The sequence below is a fragment of the Myotis brandtii genome, unplaced genomic scaffold, assembly GCF_000412655.1.
Source record: "Myotis brandtii unplaced genomic scaffold, ASM41265v1 scaffold343, whole genome shotgun sequence".
Classification (NCBI taxonomy): Eukaryota; Metazoa; Chordata; class Mammalia; order Chiroptera; family Vespertilionidae; genus Myotis; species Myotis brandtii.
In genome coordinates, this window is record NW_005363209.1 from 343,951 (window position 1) to 365,885 (window position 21,935).

General features: G+C 43.8%; 1 protein-coding gene across 1 annotated transcript in view; it reads left to right on the forward strand.

Annotated features, from left to right (window-relative positions):
- The window catches only part of FAXC (failed axon connections homolog), a 55,313-nt gene that overhangs the window by 13,935 nt on the left and 19,443 nt on the right, over positions 1-21,935 (forward strand). The window contains exons 4-5 of the mRNA XM_005871480.2: positions 3,844-4,040; positions 14,208-14,431. Coding sequence (XP_005871542.2) covers positions 3,844-4,040; positions 14,208-14,431 — 421 coding nt within the window. The remainder of the gene's footprint in view (positions 1-3,843; positions 4,041-14,207; positions 14,432-21,935) is intronic.

A 21,935-nucleotide genomic window follows, 5' to 3' on the forward strand; every position in this document is an offset into this window, starting at 1 on the left:
AGAGGAAGGGAGAGGGATAGAGAGTCAGAAACATCGATGAGAGAGAAACATCGATCAGCTGCCTCCTGCACACTCCCTATTTATTGGGTATCTGCAACCAAGGTACATGCCCTTGACCGGAATCGAACCTGGGACCCTTGAGTCCCCAGGCCGACGCTCTATCCATTGAGCCAAAGCAGTTAGGGCGACATGCTGCTTTTTTGCTTTATTTTTCTTTATACATACCTTATGGACAATTTTTTTTTTCTTTTTAATTTGTCTGTATTTGCCACAATCTTTTAAAGCAGAACGTGACTCAAGCACTACATTTCTAACTTGCTCTGAGTTACTTTCAAATGGCTTTACAACATCCCTAGGTTGGCATATAATTTTGCTACGCTAAACAATACTTTTCTTTGGAGACAAGCCCTATGGATAGTTGCTCTCATCAAGTTGGTCAGCTTAGCATACTGATTTCTAGAGGCCATGCATGCAATTGGTAACTACAGGGGATGTTAGGCTTAAAAAGTAGATCCTAGGGTAGTGATGGCGAACCTTTTGAGCTCGGCGTCTAGCATTTTGAAAAACCCTAACTTAACTCTGGTGCCGTGTCACATATAGAAATTTTTTGATATTTGCAACCATAGTAAAACAAAGACTTATATTTTTGATATTTATTTTATATATTTAAATGCCATTTAACAAAGAAAAATCAACCCAAAAAATGAGTTCGCGTGTCACCTCTGACACGCGTGTCATAGGTTCGCCATCACTGTCCTAGGGAATGAGAGTTGTTTTAAGCATATATCTCAGAACACTTTAGCAACAAAAGATTTGGTCTACTTAGGAATCCACTTGAGAGATAAACACTTTAGACCACAAAGCTAACAAACATTAGCCTACATGTATATTACAACAAACATAACCCTATTCTGTTAAAACATACCTTTATGGACAATTTTTTTAATGAACCATTTGAGAATAGGCAGCAGAAATCATAACACTTCATCCCTCACTATTTCAGTGTGTATCTCCAAAAAATGAGGATATTCTTCTATAAAATTATAATAGATATTACATTATTGTATCATATATAATATAATAATAGCTGCATGGATTTTTTCAGTGAGTTATAACCCACAAAAGTTGCTCAAGTTACTTCAAATTTAGTTGGTGGGAGACCTTTCAAGATAGTTGCAAAGCTTCAGGGAATATAATAGACTAGAGGCCCAGTGCACAAAATCTGTGCACAGGTAGGGTCCCTAGCGGCTGCCGGCTACCAGCTGGGGCCTCCCTTCATTCTATGCTGCCCCCTGGTGGTCAGCATACGTCATAGCGAGTGATCTCCCGAGGGGACACTTTGCATATTAGGCTTTTATATATATAGATGTAAATTTAGCTGAAAATTTGGGGCATCATCACTGTGTAGCAAATCAGAATGACAAAATTTGGGGTGAAGGCACTTTGTCAGATACTTCATGTGCATTTGGTTCTAGCAATTGTTATTATATTGTCCTCATTCTTTAGAGAAGGAAAATGAGGCCCAGGGAGGATTAGGGAGACCCAGGGAGGTCCAAGGTCACACATTGAATAAATGATGGAGCCAGATTTTTATGCCAAAGCCTATAGCTTTCACTGCTGTGCTAATAATGCAGTGTGAATGTAGATATATTAACCTCACCAGGGACAGACTTGCAGGGGAAACATCAGCTTGAGAAAAATTGTAGAGGGTTTACCTCTTCATCTTTCTTTCCAAAATTGCTTTCAGAAACTATCCTCAGTGGGTCAGTCAGACTCCAATTGCTTAAATAAAAGTAGGCCAAGAGTTCTTTAATATATTTATGGAAGTTAAGGAAATTATATACTTTATTTTAAAAGTAATATAACCACATTTAGAAATTTGAAATGCATGTGAAAGACCACCTGCATCTACCCATAGTCTTGCAGGTTGTTCACTGCACAGCAATGCCTGGTGAACGTTTGGGAGCAGGGAGGACTTGCCAGGCTGTGAACTCTGACATAGTCTGTATCCACCAGAGGAGGTTCTGTGTTCCTAGTTGCCCAAAAGCAATATGGCTATCAGCAGCCCCATTAACTCCCCTTTTTCCAGGCTGGGCCCAGAATGAATTTCTTTAGAATAAGCAATAAGATCAAGTATCGATACCAAGAGACGGAGACCAGTTAAACCCGCTCTGGTTTTTAGCCTTCCAAAAAGGTGATATTTCCTCAGAGGTCTGAGAAGCCTGGGACCCTCAAACGTAGTCCACGCCCAATCCTTGTGGGCACAAATGGGCAACTGCTTTTAAGGACCATGATTTCTAGCCATAACCCTGTTATCTCGTTGGAGGCCAATTCAATGGTCATACATACCACATACAACATACAAGCATAATTATTAGGCACGGAGAGACTTGACTTAGAAATTTTGTAACATTCTATATTTTTTATCCCTGCTGGTGAGATGTGCTGTTTGGTTTTTTGGGAAAGGCACACACAGATCTTGGTGTGATTTAGGTAAGAACAATTAGAGCAATAATCATCTTCGTTAAACCCAATAATTTCTGACACAAATAAACCTCAAATGGTAATTTTTTTTTCTTGGAAAATTTTTGTTTCTAGTCTAAGATTTGACCGGGGTCTCCTAGAAGGAGGCCCTCACAGAGTTTGCTGTCATCAAGCACAAGGAAAGATCTTGTGTGGGACTTGATGGGGGTGGTTACGTAGGTTTAACTCTGTTTCTCTAGGAGGTAATGAGGGTAAGTGGGTGCTCCTAAAGCAGAGGTGGGCAGGCTGCAGGTCTGTGGGCCAAAGTCAAAAAAGGAAGAATATTTTGTATTACATTACATTACATTCACATTTCAGTGAACAACTTTTTATTGCTACTCATATTCATTTATGTGTTGTCTATGGCTGCTTTTGAGCTATGACTGCAATGTTGAGGTGTGACAGAGACCATATGGGCTGCCTAAAATTTACTATCTGGCCCTTTACAGAAAAAGTTTGCTGACCCCTACTTTAGAGAAACAGTTTAAAGATGTGGAGGTCTGATATATTTAAAATTCACCCAATGCAACATTTTTAAATAAACAACATTATTGAGATATAATTGGCATGCTATAAACTGCACATATTTAAAATGTGTAATTTGGTAAATTTTGGCATATGTAAATATTCATGAAAACTCACCATAATCAAGATAGTGATGTATCCATTACCCACAAAATTTCTTTTTGCCTTCTTGTAATCCTGTTGTCCTGTCACTTCCTGTCCCCTATCCTCCCAAGTAAATACTGATCAGCTTTCTGTCACTATGGATCAGTGTGAATTCTCTAGAGTTTTAGCAAATGGAATCCTACAGTAAGTACCCTTTTTTTGGTCTGACTTCTTTCACTTAGCAGCGTTATTTTGAGATTCACCCGTGTTAATGAGTATATCAGTAGTTCATTCCTTTTTATTGTAAGGTTATACCAGAATTTGCTTATTCATTTAGCTCTTGATGAGCTTTTGCTTTCCCCCCTGTGTTGGACAATTGCAAATAAAGCTTCTATGAACATTTGTGTACAAGCCTTTGCATGAATATATGCTTGCTTTTCGTTTGGTTCTCTCTCTCTCAACAATAAGCTAGAGTCCATGATAAAATCAATTGGAGAAAAGCAGTATCTTCATGTGCAGTAAATCTTGTGTGTGTGTGTTTTTTCCCCAAGAATAACCGTTTATTCTCTTTAAGATTTTATATGCTGAATACATTCACTTGAGTAGTATAGTCACTATCAAATATACGGTTGAGATGTTTGTTTCTGTTAATCACGCAGTGAAATTTAAATAAAACATTGCTTTTCTCTTTTCAAACTTTACTCTGCTTAGAACTATTTTGGTGGAAAACTCTCTGCTCAAGGGAAAATGCCTTGGATTGAATATAATCATGAAAAAGTTTCTGGCACAGAATTCATAATTGACTTTCTGGAGGAGAAGCTTGGAGTGAACTTAAACAAGAACCTGGGGCCTCAGGAAAGAGCCATCTCCAGGGCGGTGGCCAAGATGGTGGAGGAGCACTTCTACTGGTGAGTGCCCGGCGCTGGCGGTGCCCAGCCTGTCCCCACCCTTCCAGTCAGCCAAGTTCTCTGTCACTTTTCAGATACTCCCCAAACCATTCCTTTTGAAAGAAAACTTTGCAAAAGTTTTCTGCATTCTGGCTGGCTTAGGGGTCAAACTTATGACTGTTAAGTTTCTAGAACGTTTTCTGTAGGTGCCCAGCTAGTCTTAGGCTTTGTGTGACATATGTCTCTGTAGAAACTACAGTTGACCCTTGAACAACGTGGGGATTAGGGGCACCAACACTCTACAGAGTTGCCAATCCGCATGTAACTTTTGATTCCCTCAAAACTTAACTACAACTAATAGCCTACGGTTGACCGGAAGCCTTACTGAGAATATGAACAGCCAATTAACACATATTTTGTATGTTATATCTATTATATACTATTATATTTTTACAATAAAGTAAGCTAGAGAAAAGAAAATGTATTAAGAAAAGCATAAGGGAGAGAAAATACATTTATAGTATTGTACATATTTATTGAAAAAATCCACGTATAAGTGAACCCATGCAGTTCAAACCCATGATGTTCAAGGGTCAACTGTATTGAACTGTGCCCTGATGTTGGAGTGGAAAAGTGGCCATAGATGATATGCAAATGAATAAGCATGACTCTGTCTCCGTAAAAGCACTGAAATTTGAATTTCATTTAATGCAAAATATTTTTTTTTTGCCTCAACTATTTTGAAATGTAAATTTGTTAGCCTATGGGCTATAGTTGTCTGACCCCTGATCTAGACTGGAACTCACTAAGGTGAGGGAGATATTTTAATAGACTGGGCCCTTCACCAATACAAACTGCTGCATTAAAATAACATTCATCAGACACCCAGAGCAGGGAACAGGAAACAAAGTCAGGATACAAGTCTTAGGTGAAATAAATTACACAAGCTTTGTAGGATTGTTGTCAGTTTTCCTCAGAGGACAAGAGCGTCTCTGTGCTCAGCAGGAAAGCATGCTACCGCTCTCTGCCCCGACTGCCTGGCTGCTGGCTGTGTTCCCCGAGTCCGGAGCATCACACACACTGTGCTGTGCGCTGGCTCGTTCTGCACGTGGCCTTGTGCTGGCTGTGACACTGAGCGAGTTACACAGACCCAGTTCTTCTTGCTTTATTGTCATCTGTTTTTTTTTTTTTTAATTCTTTTTCTTTCATCCATTTTTTTGGAAGTCGGAACACCTTTCCCTACCCCAGTAGGTTTTTTAAAAAATTCTTTTTCTTTCATCCATTTTTTGGAAGTCGGAACACCTTTCCCTACCCCAGTAGATAAGTTTTCTCTCTGATTTCTGCAAACGTTATCTTGTTCCGAAGATTTAATTAAGTATTGTTAAGCCCACTTTTTGGCATTAATTGTTATTCCTGGGCCAGTAGCTCACCCAGTAGCGTTTCCCTCCTGCACTGGGAGATACACTCATTGTGGAGTTGACTCTGGAAGGCTCTTCCTCATCACCTTCCTATTTCATCCATTCAGCTCTCTTTCTAACTAGAAAACTTGTTGTTCTAGCTCTTGGATCTTAAGTGCCTTTCTATTTTTCTTTTTCTCTTTCTACTCTCAGTTCCTGCCCAGTTTATTGCAGGGCTGACCTGAAGCACCACTTCAGAAGGGGTGGGAGCAAGGAGGGAGGCAGCAGCAGTTCAGGTCGGCGTTGGAGTAATCACAGGCTGGGTTCCAGAATGAACCCAGGCCTTTCCTTAGAGTAACTCCTGTCCAGAACTGCTGGACTTCCCATTTCAGAGTGCAGGGTTCTGCGGTTAGGACCAAAACGCATGCCATGCTTAGCCTCAGGTAGTAGCCTGTAGGACAGAGCCTGTCTCACCTGCTTGCCAGGTTCCAGGCCCTACTTTGTGGCACTGAGGGAAATGAAGAACCAGCACAGGGCCACCCTGACCCCTCTGCGTTCCTTTGATGTGGCCCTCCAAAGCCCACTTCATTTGACTGATGGGCCCTAGGAGAGCTAGCACTTTGTTAGCTGCCTGAAAAGAAGCTGGGAGCCTTACATTGGTTGGTAGTTTTGTTACAACTCTTTGATTTCTGTAGTGGTTCATAAAATTTATATTTCGGTTAGAAAATATATGTATTTTTTGTTTTGTTAATATTCACCTGAGGGTATTTTTTCCATTGATTTTTTAGAGAGTGGAAAGGAGAGAGGAAGGAGGGGAGAGAGAGAGAGAGAGAGAGAGAGAGAGAGAGAGAGAGAGAGAGAAACATTGATGTGAGAGAGACACATCAATTGGTTGCCTTCTGCACAGCCCCATCTGGGCTGGGGATCTAACCTGCAACCCCGGTACGTTTGTGCCCTTGACTGGACATTGAACCTATGTCCGTTCGGTGTGCAGGCTGCCCCTCTATCCACTGAGCCACACTGGCGAGGGTTAGAAAGGCTTTTATCCAGAAAGATTCCCAAGTACCACTTGTCACTGCTTCTTGCTATGAGTGTATGGACATATTTACTCCATGGTAGAAGTTCATCTCCTGCCCTTCCCTCCCCCCCTCTCTCTACAAGGGCCCCTGCTAATACTTGCTGGGGGTGGGGAGTGGTGGGGGAGGGAAGGGTGCTTGTGGGAGGGGTGAAAGGGAGAGATGGGAGGTGCTATCCTGGTAGGAAACTACCTTAATTTTACTGACCACAAACTTCCAAATGCTTGAATCATACATAGATTCTTTTTTCTTTTTAATTAGAAAAATACTTTTTTGGGTTAGCCAATATTTCCCATTTGTGTCTCCTCAAGGGTTATTTTGAGGAAGAAATAGTTAAGGTGGAAGGCCATGTCTTGATTGAGATGCGAATATACAGTGAATTTTTAAAAAGGAAAATCCTAATTCCCCCAATTCCCTTAAGTCCCTAGTACAGAAGGAAAAACAGACCCTCCTCTGTTTCATAAGCTTCCCAGACCTTTAGCCAACTTCTTGCTTTGGGAGATGCGGAGCAGCCTTTCATCGAAAGCTCTAAATCCCAGTGGAGAAAAGACCCTGTCCCCACTCATGATGAGAAAATGCGTGACACAGAGAATCCGTGGATTCTGCACCGTTGGGCTCCTCCTTCTTCCCATTTTGTAGTCTCAGAGGCAAAACACCAAATGTGCACCCGTAGAAACTGGGGCCAGCATAGGGGACTATAGTATGTAGGAAAGCAGTGTTAAGTGTGAGCTTTCCGTGAGAGCCTGTTCAATTCTAGCAGTCTATAAGCCCCCAGCTGTGTCTGCACTTACAGTGGTGGAAGAGGTGGAACCAGTTGTTTGACTAATGTGATTCAATTATCTGGAGTTTTCAGATACTGAAGCTTTAAAAATGCTCCAGGTATGGTTTTTGAAGAGCAAGGAAAGTAGAAAGCTGTTATTGTTATGTAACATCACACAATTCTGAAGCTGTTTTAGGTCTGCTCAAATAAGCACGTTCAGCTATAAAGTGGTTTTTTTCTTGCATTTGAAAAAACCCCATAGCATTATGTCCCACTGGCTTTACAAAGCCATTATGGAAGATGAAGAAGACAGGTTTTTATCTCCTTTGTTCCACTGAATGCCTAAGTCAGATCCAATTCCATATAAGGGGAAGTCTGGGAGACACAGGGTCAAATTACAGGAATAAAATTGATTTTTGGTAACAGACACCGTAGCTTCTTCTGTGTGACATACTGCCCCCTTGTGGACACCAGTGAATGTCTTAAGAGTCTTCCAACCCCATAGGGAAGTGTGTAGGGTAGGGTTGTCAAACTATCTAGTCATAACATTATCAACTATAAATATATAGGCATTAGAACAGGGAATTCAAGTTCGACTCTAGGTTGGCCATAATTTTACAATTTTGAGTTTGTAAATGAATGGTGTGTGTGTGTGTGTGTGTGTGTGTGTGTGTGAAGCTTTAATCAAATGACTTATCACCAGGATCTTCTCTAAAAGCCAGGGATTCTCTCTCCCTGATTACACCTCGATTGATGTGTTCTCTGATATCCTCCCTCCCAGTTTTAGATGTAGTGAGGGCTCCTGTTTGGAGGAGCTAATCTCATGCCTGTGACTTGGTGAAAATACAGAAGTTTATCCTATGCTCCTGCACCCATGAGCATTTAGGGTACAAGCAAAATACAGCAAGGAGAGCACAACATGGAGAAAGGCATCCTCATGGTCGGGAAGGCCACGTGCAAGGACTCCTCATTAAACAGTGGTCTGCAGTTTGCCACATATTGATATTTGTTTCTGCAATGGGCCAGGTCTCATGTTTGGTTATAACAAGAGAAATCTTCATTTAAACAGCCAGGGTCAGTGTTTCTTTCCTGTCTTCTCGCTCGCCTTTAAAAATGTTTGAGTCGGGTTTATTCTTCTGTTCTAAGATAATCATTTTTTAAAGAACACACCTCTTCGCCCTAATGGGTTTGGCTCAGTAGATAGAGCGTCGACCTGCGGACTGAAGGGTCCCAGGTTCTATTCCCATCAAGGGCATGTACCTTGGTTGCGGACACATCCCCAGTAGGGGGTGTGCAGGAGGCAGCTGATCGATGTTTCTCTCTCATTGATGTTTCTAACTCTCTATCCCTCTCCCTTCCTCTCTGTAAAAAATCAATAAAATATATTTTAAAAAAAGAACACACCTCTTTGACCCCATTTTGCAGAACAGATCAGATCCATCAGTTGCACTAAAGAACATGAGTATCAACTTCCTGAAAGAGGCTCTGAGAATGATAAATTACTTTAATTGCTTAGCCTAGTCTACTTTCCAGATTGGCCGTCCTCGGCCTCTCCAGTTAAGAATTCATGACTCCTTGTGCCGCGGCCTCTTCCCAGTGGAGAGTGACACAGATCTCAGAAGAGAGCAGTGGCAGCCTCTTCTTCATCCTCCATAGGCACTGCAGCTCTTTCCATTTTTCTACTTAAATACTGTCATCCCTTAGAAACACTGCTGAGCAGTGGCTGGCTCAGAGGGAAGCCTTTTTTCATCCAATCAATAATTCATTTCTTCAGTGAATGAATGATTACTAGTGGCCAGGCACCATGCCAGATGGGGGTGGGGGGAAGCGAGATGATGAGACGCTATCTCTGTCCTCCAGTGGCTCCCAGGCTGGCGGGTGACATGGAGCCTTTGTTAGTGCTGGGGAAGAGTTTGAAGAACCAAGCAAGGAAAGGCAGCCAGCACCTGCTGCGGGGGATGAGGGGAAGGCTTCCCAGAGGAGCTGGGGTCATAACAGAATCTAGGGACAATCAGAGTTGCAGGTGAAAGGGCGGGGTGGTAGGGAACGATTAGGATATCCGGGTAGAGGAACAGCCTCTGCAAATGTTTAGAGGCACAAAAGGGGAGTTTGGGAGGCACATGTAATTCTGTATGGTGCTGCATGGGAGGCAGTGCAGGGGGTGGGTCAGACTGTGGGAGGGGGCTGGTGTGTCAAGCGAAAGAGCTATGGGGAGTTAATGAATGACTCTGAGAAGCATTGTCATTCTGATACATGATCAGATTTGTGTTTTAGGAAGCTCTTTGTGGTAAAGGGATTTCTGGAGGGCCTTGAGGAGATGTCAGGAGACCTGCTAGGAGGGTTCTGTCCTCAGGGTTGAGAATGATGAAGGGCTGAACTCCAGTGTTAACTGAGTTGGAGGAAAGAGTGAATTCCCAGGGTGACTGGTGGTCGGGAGTGAGGGGTGGGAGCAGTGAGGAATAAATAGCTCCTGAGCTTCTTTCTGGCTCAGGTGAGGAGAAGCAGGTTGGAAGGGAAGGAAGATGATGAGTCCAGTGTGGAAGTGTTGGTTTTCGGTTCCTGAGAATCTCTCATGAGGGTCCCTGGATCTCAGGACAGAGGTCTGGGCTGGCTATGGAGTTGGGAGTCATCAGTTTGAAATCATGGGTGGGAAGTAGATCACTCCATGAGTGAGAAAGATAGAAGGAGTAAAGGTAAAATCTTGGGAACATGTAAGAGGTGGGAGGAAAAGCAGTAGAGACGTAGGTTAAGAAAGAATTCTAAGAAATACGCCAATATTGTTGGATCTATAGAGAGTTAAAGAAAGATAAATATGGAAGAAGGTTGATTTGGATTTTGCAATAAGGAGGGATTTGTGGACTTGGGCAGGGTGGTTTCAGTGGAGTGTAATGGGTGGGAGCCCTGCCATGCGGACAGAGTTTCCAGGAAGCATGGTTGCAAGAGGAGGTGGATTCGTGCTTGTAGTGGTATGGAAGTGTGGTCAGTGATGTCTCGGACCTGTAGTAACTGATTTAGAAATCCACGAAGCACCTATTTTCTTTGGTAGTTAAAGTTCGTACACACTTCACAGGGCTTGACCCTGAAAGAGCCTTCCTGGCCCTCATTACCTTCTCTTGCCTAACACACATCTATAATATGGGACCCAGGGGATGAAAGAGAGGAAGGAAATCGAGAGTAGGGCAGGAAAGAGAAGGGAGAAAGACCAGACAGTTTCTGAGGTTACTTTTAACTGCAAAATTCTGAATCAACCCAGTGTTCCTTCTTCTGTGCCCTGCATTCAACTTGCTAATGCAGGCAGGGAACCTTACACTCTTCCTTGCATTGGTGGAGCTCCTGCCTGTCCCACCCCCACCTGCTGCTCTACCCATTAGTCTTCAAAAACTCTTTCCCCATTGCTGCATCCTCATCTTCTGCACCTGCTCTCCTCTCCTGCACAACAAAGGAGATGGAAGTCATCAGTAAGGAGCCTTGAATCTCTCTGCAACTCCTCACCTCTTGCAAGCGGTGTCCCTACTTCTGTTTATCTCAGAGAAAGCGGTGCCCCTGCTTCTATCCAGGCTGGCCCTTCCAGCCGGCTGTCTCCTCTTCTAACTTGCCCTTGAACTGTGGTTTCCCCACTCCTTACTCCAGAAACTTCCTTAGGCAACCTCATCTCCTCTCACAGCTTTAAAACTGCCACCAATGCCTCTGCCCACAGATTCTCTATCTGGACCTAAACTGTCTCCCGAGTTCTCAACCTGCTGGACTCCTCACTCAGTACTCACATGGAACCTTCAAATGCAACAAGTTAACTTATCTTTCATCAACGAAGTCTATTCCACCTTGTGTATTGCCAGTATTGGCTAATAGCAATATTGTCCACTCAAACCATCAGCCTGGGAGAAAAGGCCTAGTTTCTCTTATACCTCATCCTGTATATCCATTGGTCTTTTTCTCATATCTCAGTATTTGTCCTATGTGTGCCCTGTTCACCATCCCCTTGCCATTGTCTTAATTCAGTGCATCATTTCTTTTTTTAAAATATATTTTATTGATTTTTACAGAGAGGAAGGGAGAGGGATAGAGAATCAGAAACACTGATGAGAGAGAAACATCGATCAGCTGCCACCTGCACACCCCCCACTGTGGATGTGCCCGCAACCAAGGTACATGCCCTTGACCGGAATCGAACCCAGGACCCTTCAGTCTGCAGTCCGACGCTCTATCCACTGAGCCAAACCGGCTAGGGCTCAGTGCATCATTTCATGTCTGGTCTTGCCGTGGTCTTCTAGCCAGCCTCCCTCCGCCAATTTCTTTACCTTCACCCCGTCCTTCACCATCAGTCTGATCATATTTCTTGTCTGCTTAAAACCTTTTAAGTGTTTAAACTTTGCTTTCAAAATCAAGTTTAGCCTCCTTTGCTTCACATCCATCCTGATCTGATCCTTGCCCACCCTTCCAGCCCCCAAACACTTTCAAGCTTCCTCAGGCATCCTGTACCCCAACCCCCATCCTGAAGTTCTTGCCACTCATCCACCAGCCAATGCTCTTGCTGCACGCACCATCTCCCTCTGCTCTGCTTGGGAGCTTCTGCTCATCCTTCAGCATCAGTTATGCTTATGACAAAACCTATGTAATTTGCCTACAAAGAATGCATTCCCCCGCACGTCAACCTATCAGCTTAGAGCCACAGTATTCCTCATTTTTACACGTTAGATGCTTCCTGGTTGCTATTATTACCTGGCCATACTTAAATTAGGATAATTCTGTTTTATTCTCGGATCACTGACTTCCAAAATAATGAAGGATGATATAGCCCGTTTATTTAGATCTGTACAATTAGAATGAATGTGCTGAATTATTCTAAGAGAATGTGAACACTGACACCTTAATTACTTAATTGCAGGTGTAAAAAGAAGAGCAAATAGAAAAGCATTTAGCTTGAATAGTTTTAAAGAATTTACTAGAATAAATGTGAGCTCTTTCATACCAAAAGCTCCATTGACTCCTCGAATGTCTCGCTGATTAGTCACCATTGCCATATACCTTTTCCTTTTCTCACCAAAATCCATTGCTTGGTTTCTCAATAGTTTATTTTGAGAGACTTTTAAAGAAGAGGCACACAAACCCTTCTAACAAGATTTTTAAACATTCCTTTAAAAAGGTAATAAAGCCCTAGCCAGTTTGGCTCAGTGGATAGAGCGTTGGCCTGTAGAACAAAGGGGCCTGGGTTTGATTCTGGTTAAGGGCATGTACCTGTGTTGCAGGCTCCTCCCCAGCCTGTGCGGGAGGCAACCAATCGATGAGTTTCTCTCACATTGATATTTCTCTCTGTCTTTCCCTCTCTCTTCCACTCCTTCTAAATTTTAGAATCTAAAAGTCAATGGAAAAATATCCTTGGGTGAGGATTTAAAAAAAATAAATAAATAAAAATAGATAATAAATGGTTGCAGTAGAGAATATGTTGAAATTGGTTGTAGGACCTTTCAGTAAAAATCAGGAATGTTTAAAAATTTTTAGAAAAATCTTTTGCTTTTGTTTTTTCCCCTAATTTTTATTTTGTAGAGGAGCAAACCCTAAAAAAAAAAGAAGAAGAACAATATAAAATGATCAGAATTTCACGACCTATTTTCAGGTGTATTTTTTTTTCTTGAGGTGGAAAGTAGCTACAATTTACTATCATCCCTTGTGTTCTCTCTATAAAAATATTTTTTACTCTTCTAATTATTTTGAAGTAATCATTACTGCTATATCAACCAACATAGGAGTTGAGATGACTGCTAATGCATCTTTTATTACTCATTAAGAGGAAAAACTAAATATCTTATGCCTGTAGCCCACAGCTACATTTTTCTGTCTTCAGTAGGAAACCCTTTAATTTCTTTAAAAACAAACAAACAACCACACATGTTTTTATTGATTTCAGAGAGAGGAAGGGAGAGAGAGAGAGAGAGAAACATTAATGATGAGAGAGAATCATCGTTCGGCTGCCTCCTGCACACCCCACACTGGGGATTAAGCCTGCAACCTGGCCATGTGCCCTGACCAGGAATCGAACTGCAATCTCCTGGTTCATGGAAACCTTTAATTTCTGTCTACCAACACTTAACCGTAAAGACATTCCTGCAGTTGCACAAGTACAGAGAACAAGATCAGCAAGGGCCTGGGTATCAGCCAGCATAACACAGGAACAGTGAATAGCCAGCTGTTACATAGGGACACATGGGCAGGTGGGAAATGATCCCACCAAGTTCCTTTGGTGTTTGTATCCACGTTAGAGTCCTAGAGAACAGACTGAAGCAGAGAGTTGACTTTTTGGAGAGCGAGTTGTTAATGAAATACTTATAATTTATATAGTTTATTATAAACATGAGCAGGTATACCTACTCCCTAATCCTTTCGCAAAGGCAAAAGGTTTCTTTAAAATAAAATTTTTTGTTATCATGAAATATAAAGTACATACACAAAGTATACAAAACAAAAATGTGCAGCTTGATTCATTAACAGAACATAACCTGTGTAACCATTGCTTTGATCAAGAAAGGGAATGAAACCAGCACCCCAGTCATTGCCCCCCTCATTCCCTCCCTGCCATTGCCCCCCCTAGGTACGCACTGTGCTGCCTAGAAGCCTTTCAAAGTGGGTTTCTACTTGTTTTTTGTGGGGTTGCCTAAGAGAAAGCAGAAGCATGGCCTTGTGGGTGGGTGAGGGGGACGGTCTGCGGGTGGGTGGCAGGAGAGGTTTGGTGGAATGGCAGCATGGCATCGTTATCTGAGTTTGTTACTGTGTCTCCCACGCACCCCAAGTCCAAGCATCCACTAGGGCCTGTGTAACACCTGCCATGCTTTTTTTAGAAAAGCTGCAATGATTCAGTTCCTCCAGAGTGTGCCAAATCCTGACCCATGCGTGGGGAGTTGCCCCGTGGAGCTGCTATGTATCTAATGCACAGTAGTAACTTGTTTCCACACACTTCCAGGACGTTAGCTTATTGCCAGTGGGTGGACAATCTCAATGAGACCCGGAAGATGCTCTCTCTTAGTGGTGGTGGTCCCTTCAGCAACCTGCTGAGGTGGGTCGTGTGCCACATAACGAAAGGAATTGTGAAACGCGAGATGCACGGCCACGGCATTGGCCGCTTCTCAGAGGAAGAGATTTACATGCTGATGGAGAAGGACATGCGGTCTTTAGCAGGGCTTTTGGGTAACGTACCACACCTTCTATTCCATATTTTCTGTCCTTACTTTTTGCATGATTAGTAGAGCACTGTTAGTTTACTGATTTAAAGTTTGATTTCGGTTGGTTTCTTTGCTTCCACGTGTAGGTTTCAGTCCCACCATGGGCTTAATTGTGCTGGGGAATAGTGAAGAGCGAAGAGCGGTGTGTGTCCAAGGGCGGGTGAGGATGCTGAGAGTAGAGTGACCCACCCTCATTCACCTGTTGGCTGCAGGTGGCTGGGCTGATGTGATTCTGTACTGGGCAGACTTGAGTCTTAGCTATAATGATTCATAAATATGATTTGAACTTAGGAGCTTCTATGTGTGAAATGATGGCCTCTCCTGGGGACAACTCACATACAGGGAGCCAAGCTCTCTATGTGACCAGTCATACGACCTAGTCCTTCGGGCTGCTGATTTTGTTTGGGGAGGGTGGGGTTCACTGGCCCTCTCTCAGCACCCTCATCTCCATTCTGGAGCACATTAGGGACCTCACCTCTAGGAAGTGGGGTTTGGGATTTGTTTTGTTGAAACCCTCCTGATGCCCTAGGAACTGGGGGCTGTGCTGGGTGTAACCTGCCCTCTGCAGGGTGACGCACTCTGGCTCCTTCCTGCTCCACATTCCAGATGCTTACTGGACCGGGAGTCCTCCCCTGAACCCCAGCATTGGTTCTCGGCAGCTTTGTTACATGGTGGTGTGGGGTGGTGGTGGGGCTGGCTGGGCTCCTACTCTAAACAGGCATTCGAAAGCACTGCCTGGCTTGAAGATTGACACTGCCTGGACCTTCTGGTGCCTTTCCTCCCTGAGCCAGGGGGGCCTGCCTGATGTGGATGTGAGTGGAATCAGTCTCCAGTTTGTCCCGTTCGTTGGAATGTTAGACTGGACGCCCAGCCTCACAGAGCAGGTGTGCCGAGGGCCATTTCCTCCTTAGCAGTGGTTCTGTCCGCTCCTGGCTTCCTCCCTTCCTCACCAGCTCACGCTGTTGGGAGCCCCAGCAAGCCAGGCATGGAGCCCTCGAAGTTAAGACTTATGCCAGTGACATGCTGCTCATCTCTCACAATTTAACAGTGGGGCTCCTTAACCAGAAAGGGGTGGTCATGACCTTTCTGGGGCATTTCTGGTTGGGAGAACTAGGGGGCAGGATGCTAGCTGTATTAATGATGACTGTCAGTGTTTCTCTGGCATGTATGACTTGGAAATGCTTTCTCCCCAATTGTGGTGAGATGGGAGGTGAATGAATTGCTAATAGCTAGGCTGAATACCTGGCAAGTATTCAAGACAGCATCACCAATCTAGATGATTTTCTGCAAAGAGAAACAGTGGCTGCTGGCTGCTCAGAAGCTGAGTGAGCTGGAGTTAGGTGCTGTTTGGGGCCCAATCGAACTCTCTCACAGAGGCACTTTTTTTTTCTGCATTGAGGAGTGAGAAGCTCTTTGGCTGAATATCATAGTTTTTCTTACTAAATGAGGCAAAAATCATCTACTTCTCCCTACACCCAGGAACAGAGCTTACCTTTAATGCCCAATGCCTAAGGGACTCAAAATGCAAAATGACTTTCTGTTGGGATTGTTCAAGAGTTGGGGAAATTGCCCAGTTGGTATAGCTCAGTGGTTGAGGGTTGACCTATGAACCAGGAAGTCACAGTTCAATTTCTGGTCAGGGCACATGACTGGGTTGTGGGCTCAGTCCCTAGTGTGGGGTGTGCAGGAGGCAGCCGATCAGTGATTCTCTCTCATCATTGATGTTTCTATCCCTTTATCCCTTCCTCTCGGAAATCAATTAAAAAAATGTATATATATGTAATTGTCCATGGATATGTTTGATTCATCAGGATAAATTAGATATTGATGTTTCAGTGTAATAGACATCAATGATTTGAACACCTCTATGTCCAGGAGCTGGGGAATTCAAAGACAAATTAGAGGTCATCCCTGCTCTCAGGGAGCTTACAGTCCAGTGGGAGAGATGAGACTTTAAAGTATGAGTAGGAATGGATGGCCCTGAGATGGTGATCCATTTTCTTTTGTTTGGTTTTATGGCCTATGAGTTAAAAATGGCATTTACATTATTAAATTATGTGGCCAAAAATGCAACTGAGATTAAATGTAGTCTGGGAACCCTAAAATGTTTACCGTCTGACCCGCCAGAGAAGTTCGCTATTCCTTGCCCTAGAGGAGGAGCCATGCACAAGGCGGGCTGTGCAGGTCGCAGGACAGGACGGAGCTCCATGCCTTTGGGGTTTCATACCGCTGCTCTAGGGACACAGCAGAAGCCGGATGGAATGTGGGGAGAACTAGGAGGCCATACAAGAGGTGGCCGTCGTGCTGGCCCAAGAAAGTAAACAGTCATCCTAGTGAAGAAAATAAGGAAGGATCTTATTATTTCCAGGCAAATAATGAGAAAGGGACTTATGAGCGAGGAGCATTTTAGGATCAAAATAGTCATTGATTTAGTTTTCCTGGGCTTTGTGAGTCGAGGTCATACCCTTCCTTAGGAGGCTGGCTCCCCAACAAAGAGATGTTAAAACTTCAGGCTGACATGCATAAGTACTTGAGGAGAAATGATCTCTTTTTGGAGCTGCTATTGAAAGAGCCAAGTAATAAAGTGGAATTTGTTAATGGAAGTCAGAAAAACAAGCTGATTGCCAGCCAACTGTGCTTGACTAATGAAAAATGGATAGCACCCTTCTTCCCCGCCCAGCCTGAAGCCTTTATTAAGACATAAAGATGGCTTGGGGAGCCTCTATTTTTCAGAGTCCTTGTTGACATTGGGTTGGCACGTGTCAAAGAGCCAAATCTCTTGGTTATTTTAATAAACATCAGTATGTGAGCTCAACGACTTAAGAAAGAGTCTAGGGAGGCCAAGGAGTGCTTCCTTCCAACGGCAGTAAGACGAGTCACCTGCCATGCATGCGTCATGGCCACCCTTTTCAGCATGTATAGTTACAGTGTGGTACAGCTTTTCAGGATGAATTAAAAAATAAAATAGTTTTTAAGTACATAGATATTTGATTGATCACTTCATTCTTAGTTAAATAATATATAAAAGATGAAAAGAAGCTTTTGTGATTAGTAATAGAAAATTTCTAGCCCACTCTTAACCAAAAATGCCTTTGGGGTTTCATATCTCCAGCCTAGGGAGCCTCACTGTGGTACAAAAGTGGTGCTATGGCTCAGGAAGTAAGTGGGCTGTGGTAGAGTGAGGGGACTCAGGGAAGGGTGTGTGTCAAGGAAAAGGTAAAGAGAGTATGGCTGCAATTATGCCTGGAAGTCTAGGCCAGAAATCTTTGAAAGGCAGGGTGCCACTTTGCAGAACCCCTTAGCCCTCTGAGAGAAGGCTAAGAGAAGGGAGAGCCAGTCTCAGTGAGCCAGGACTCCAAAGGAGAAAGCTGGGATCTAGGAGGAAACAGATTAGGGGAGGGAATGTGGTCACTACAATAAGGGAGCTTCCCTCTTTAGGGAGTGTGCCTTTCTTGCCTCTACTGACCCCTAGAACTCAGGCTGGGGTCACAGTCTGCAGAAGGGGGGGTGGTATTGGTGATAGTTCAGACTGTTACAAAGGAATCTTAAGGAAGCTGTGCATTTATTTGATGGCAATAAGGCAGCACAGACTACTAAAGTCGAATGTTTCTTTGCTTTTAATTGAACTGTTATAGACCCTATGGGGTGACACAGTAGTTATCTCATGAGAAAACCAAATGCATGATTGGTAAATAAAATTGGTTCGGGAGAGATAATCATATAGGGGGAGGATAATAAAAATATGGTTTCAGTTATGAGGCTCAGCTGTGCACCATTGATGAGCAATAAATATGTGTTGGGTGAAGGAAAGAGCTAATGAATGTCAGGGTGCATTTAGCAGACAGCCAATCTGGATTTCAGCATCTGTGGACCTGGGAGTACTTTCCGAGCAAAAAATTGAAATTTGTAAATGCATTAAGAGGTGGAATCAGAAATAGTGATGGGTTCTCCAGGTGGCACCTGCAATTTCCTATAGAAGGATATACTTTTCAGTCATGGCTAGAGACTTAGAAGGGAGAGTATCCTATATAATAAAAGGGTAATATGCAAATTAACCCTAACAGCAGAAGGACTGAAAATGACTGGTCACAATGACACACACTGACCACCAGGGGGCAGACGCTCAATGCAGGAGATGCCCCTTGGTGGTCAGTGCGCTTGCACAGGGGGAGCTCTGCTCAGCCACAAGCCAGGCTGAAGGCTGCCAGCACAGCGGTGGTGGTGGGAGCCTCTCCCGCCTCCTTAGCAGCGCTAAGGATGTCAGACTGCAGCTTAGGCCTGCCCCCCGCTGGCAAGTGGACATCCCCTGAGGGCTCCCGGGCTGCCAGAGGGATGTCTGACTGCCAGCTTAGGCCCGATCCCCTGGGGAACAGGCCTAAGCCAGCAGGTGGACATCCCCCAAGGGGTCCCAGACTGCGAGAGGGCACAGGCTGGACTGAGGGACCCTCCCGCCCCAGTGCACAAATTTTTGTGCACCGGGCCTCTAGTCCTATATAATAAAAGCCTAATATGCAAATTGTCCCCTCGACCCAGAGTTTGACCAGGGGACAGGGCCGGCCGGCCAACCTCCCGTGAACCCTTCCCCAGCTGGCCCGGCCCGATCGGCCCAGATTGAGGCCAGCTGGCTGGACCCCACCTGTGCACAAATTCGTGCACCAGGCCTGTAGCCCTATATAATAAAAGGCTAATATGCAAATCGACCAAACGGCAGAATGAACGATAGCTATGACACGCACTGACCACCAGAGGGCAGATGCTCAATGCAGGAGCACTGCTCAGCCAAAAGCCAGGCTCACAGCTGGCGAGTGCAGCAACGGTGGCAGGAGCCTCTTCTGCCTCTGTGGCAGTGCTAAGGATGTCTGACTGATGGCTTTGGCCTGCTCCCCATGGGGATGGCTTAGGCCCGCTCCCCAGACTAAAGCCGTCAGTAGGACATCCCCCGAGGGCTCCCAGACTGTGAGAGAGCGCAGGCTGGGCTGAGGGACTTTCCTCTCCCCCCACCCCAGTGCATGAATTTCGTGCACTGGGCCTCTAGTACTTGTAATAATTGGAATTCAGACAGAAGGGCAATGCCTTTGACTGAGGCTGTGTGAGTCTGGCTATATGGTCAAACACACAAAGGTGTGCCGGGCTCTTTGTGGGGGTTGAGGAGACAGTGGTGAACAAGTTGGGCACAGGTTTGAGAGACTAGAGCTGTCACCTGACAGAGGATGCTTTAAAGAGCTAAGCAGTGAGCTATGGTGTCAGGAGGTTGGAGTTCAGGTTTTTTTAAGGGTATAAAGTTAAGTGAAAGCAAGGAGAAAGTAAAAATACTTAACTCATAATTTGCTTCTAGATAAGTAAGAATTGAAATACAAACTAGGTGAGAAGGTCACAAGAGAGCACTTCAATAATTGTAAACAACTAACAGATTAATAAGCAAACTAATTATTTAAATACTATTTTTTGTATTAGTTATATACCAGGTGCTATGCGAGGTTCCTGGGAAACAAAGATGAGTAAGAATGGTCTCTGTCTTCAAGAAGCGTATAATCAAGTCCTAGGATGTGAAAAATGTCCCAATGATGTATTAAGATGTGAAAAATTTCCCATGTGATCTTGGAACTCTGATTGTAGTCTTTCAGAAGTGGGAGGGATAGGGAAAATGTCAGAAGATGGAGACAGGAAATTGTCCCAGTTTCTAAAAGGGGAGGGAGAAGTAGAGTCGCATAGTGAAATAAAAAAAATACTAGAATGAATTATTAAGTAGATAGTTTTCATGAAGGACTATCATTGGCTCATTATGAATAAATCACTGTCTCTTCCTGACCTGCTGGACTTACTGGTTGGATCGACCATCTCTTGATTTCTTTAAACCATAGGACACCATCTGTCATGATATTCTTGTGGGCAAGAAGCTGCTTTTCAAAGGGGGCTTCATGGACGCGTGGTGACATCGAGGTTTGTTGAGTGCTCTGGTGGGGAGGAGAGGGATTTCACCTGGAGCAGCGTTTTCCTAAAGAGATTTACAAAGTGACAGTAGAAGGACTTCCATTTTAAGTAATGAGGTCAATAGTAATTCGATTTCTTCCCAAGGGGCCTGTGTCTATTGAGTAAATAAGTAAGATCCACCACTGTGGGCAGGTCCTAAACAGTTTTGATGGTTAAAAAGCTTTACCAGTTTTTAAAAAAATATATTTTTTATTGATTTCAGAGAGGGAGAGAGAGAGAGATAGAAACATCAATGATGAAATAATCATTGCTTCCTGCACACCCCCCTACTGGGGATTGAGCCTGCAACCTGGGCATCATTGCCTTCTGCACGCCCGCTATTGATCCTTGACTGAAATCAAACCTGGGACCCACAGGCTGACGCTCTATCCACTGAGCTAAACCAGCTAGCGTTCTTTACCAGGTTTTGATAACTGCTCAGAAGTTTGAAAGTGGATGAGGATATTGGGATCCATAAAATAAAGAAAAATCCTTTGGAAATGTGAAGTCTGTTTGCTTGACCCTGATGGCCAAACACCACACCTTCCATTAGAATCTATTACTATTCAGCTTTCTTAAAGGAAGGATACGTTTCTTATAAAAGGATTTGAACTTGAATTTCAACATGACATTGAGTTCTGTCTGATGTGTTTTTTGTGGACTATACCAGACTTTAGGGGGCTACCAGATAGTCTTTATTGGATAAAGAGAGAGAATAGCTGATTGCCCAAATACAGGACAGCCAAGACAGAAATGAAATTAAGGGGAAAACTTCTCCTGGGATGTAGTTTGAGTTGAGTGCTCTGTATTCTTCATTCTCAGGAGGTGTATTTGGGAAAGTGAAACTGGGGAGCCCTATATAACTTTTGTTGTTGCTAATCTTCACCCGAGGATATTATCCCATTGATTTTTAGAGAGTGTGGAAGGGAGGGGGAAAGACAGAGAGAGACACACATTGATTAGTTGCCTCTGGCATGCTCAGGGCACCAGGGATTGAGCCTACAACTGAGGTACATGCCCTTCATTGGAACTGAGCTCATGACCCTTCAGTCCGTGGGCCAGATGCTCTATTCATGGAGCCAAACTGGCTAGGGCCCCATATAACTCTTAGACCCCTTAAATCTCACCATTTCAGTCAAATATGTAGTCAGACACAGAAATAACAATATTGCAGCAACTTAAAGAAGAGCAACAAATAGCTCTGGCCAGCTCACAGTTGATTGAGAACAAAGGTTGCTGAATTGAATCCCAGTCAGGACACATGCCTGGGTTGCATGCTCGATCCCCTTGGGGGTATGATGTTTCTCTCTCCCTCTCTCTCTAAAATTTAATTAAAAACGTAAAAAACAAAACAAAAACGAAGGCTGATCGTCAATGGCCAGTAACACTGCGTCATCGTTAGACTTGTTCTTTAAGACTGCCAGAAGCTGTTGTTTAATGTTATTAAATTATATTAATAAATGAGTCTGAGCAGGCATTTGCCTCCTCCTGAGAAATAC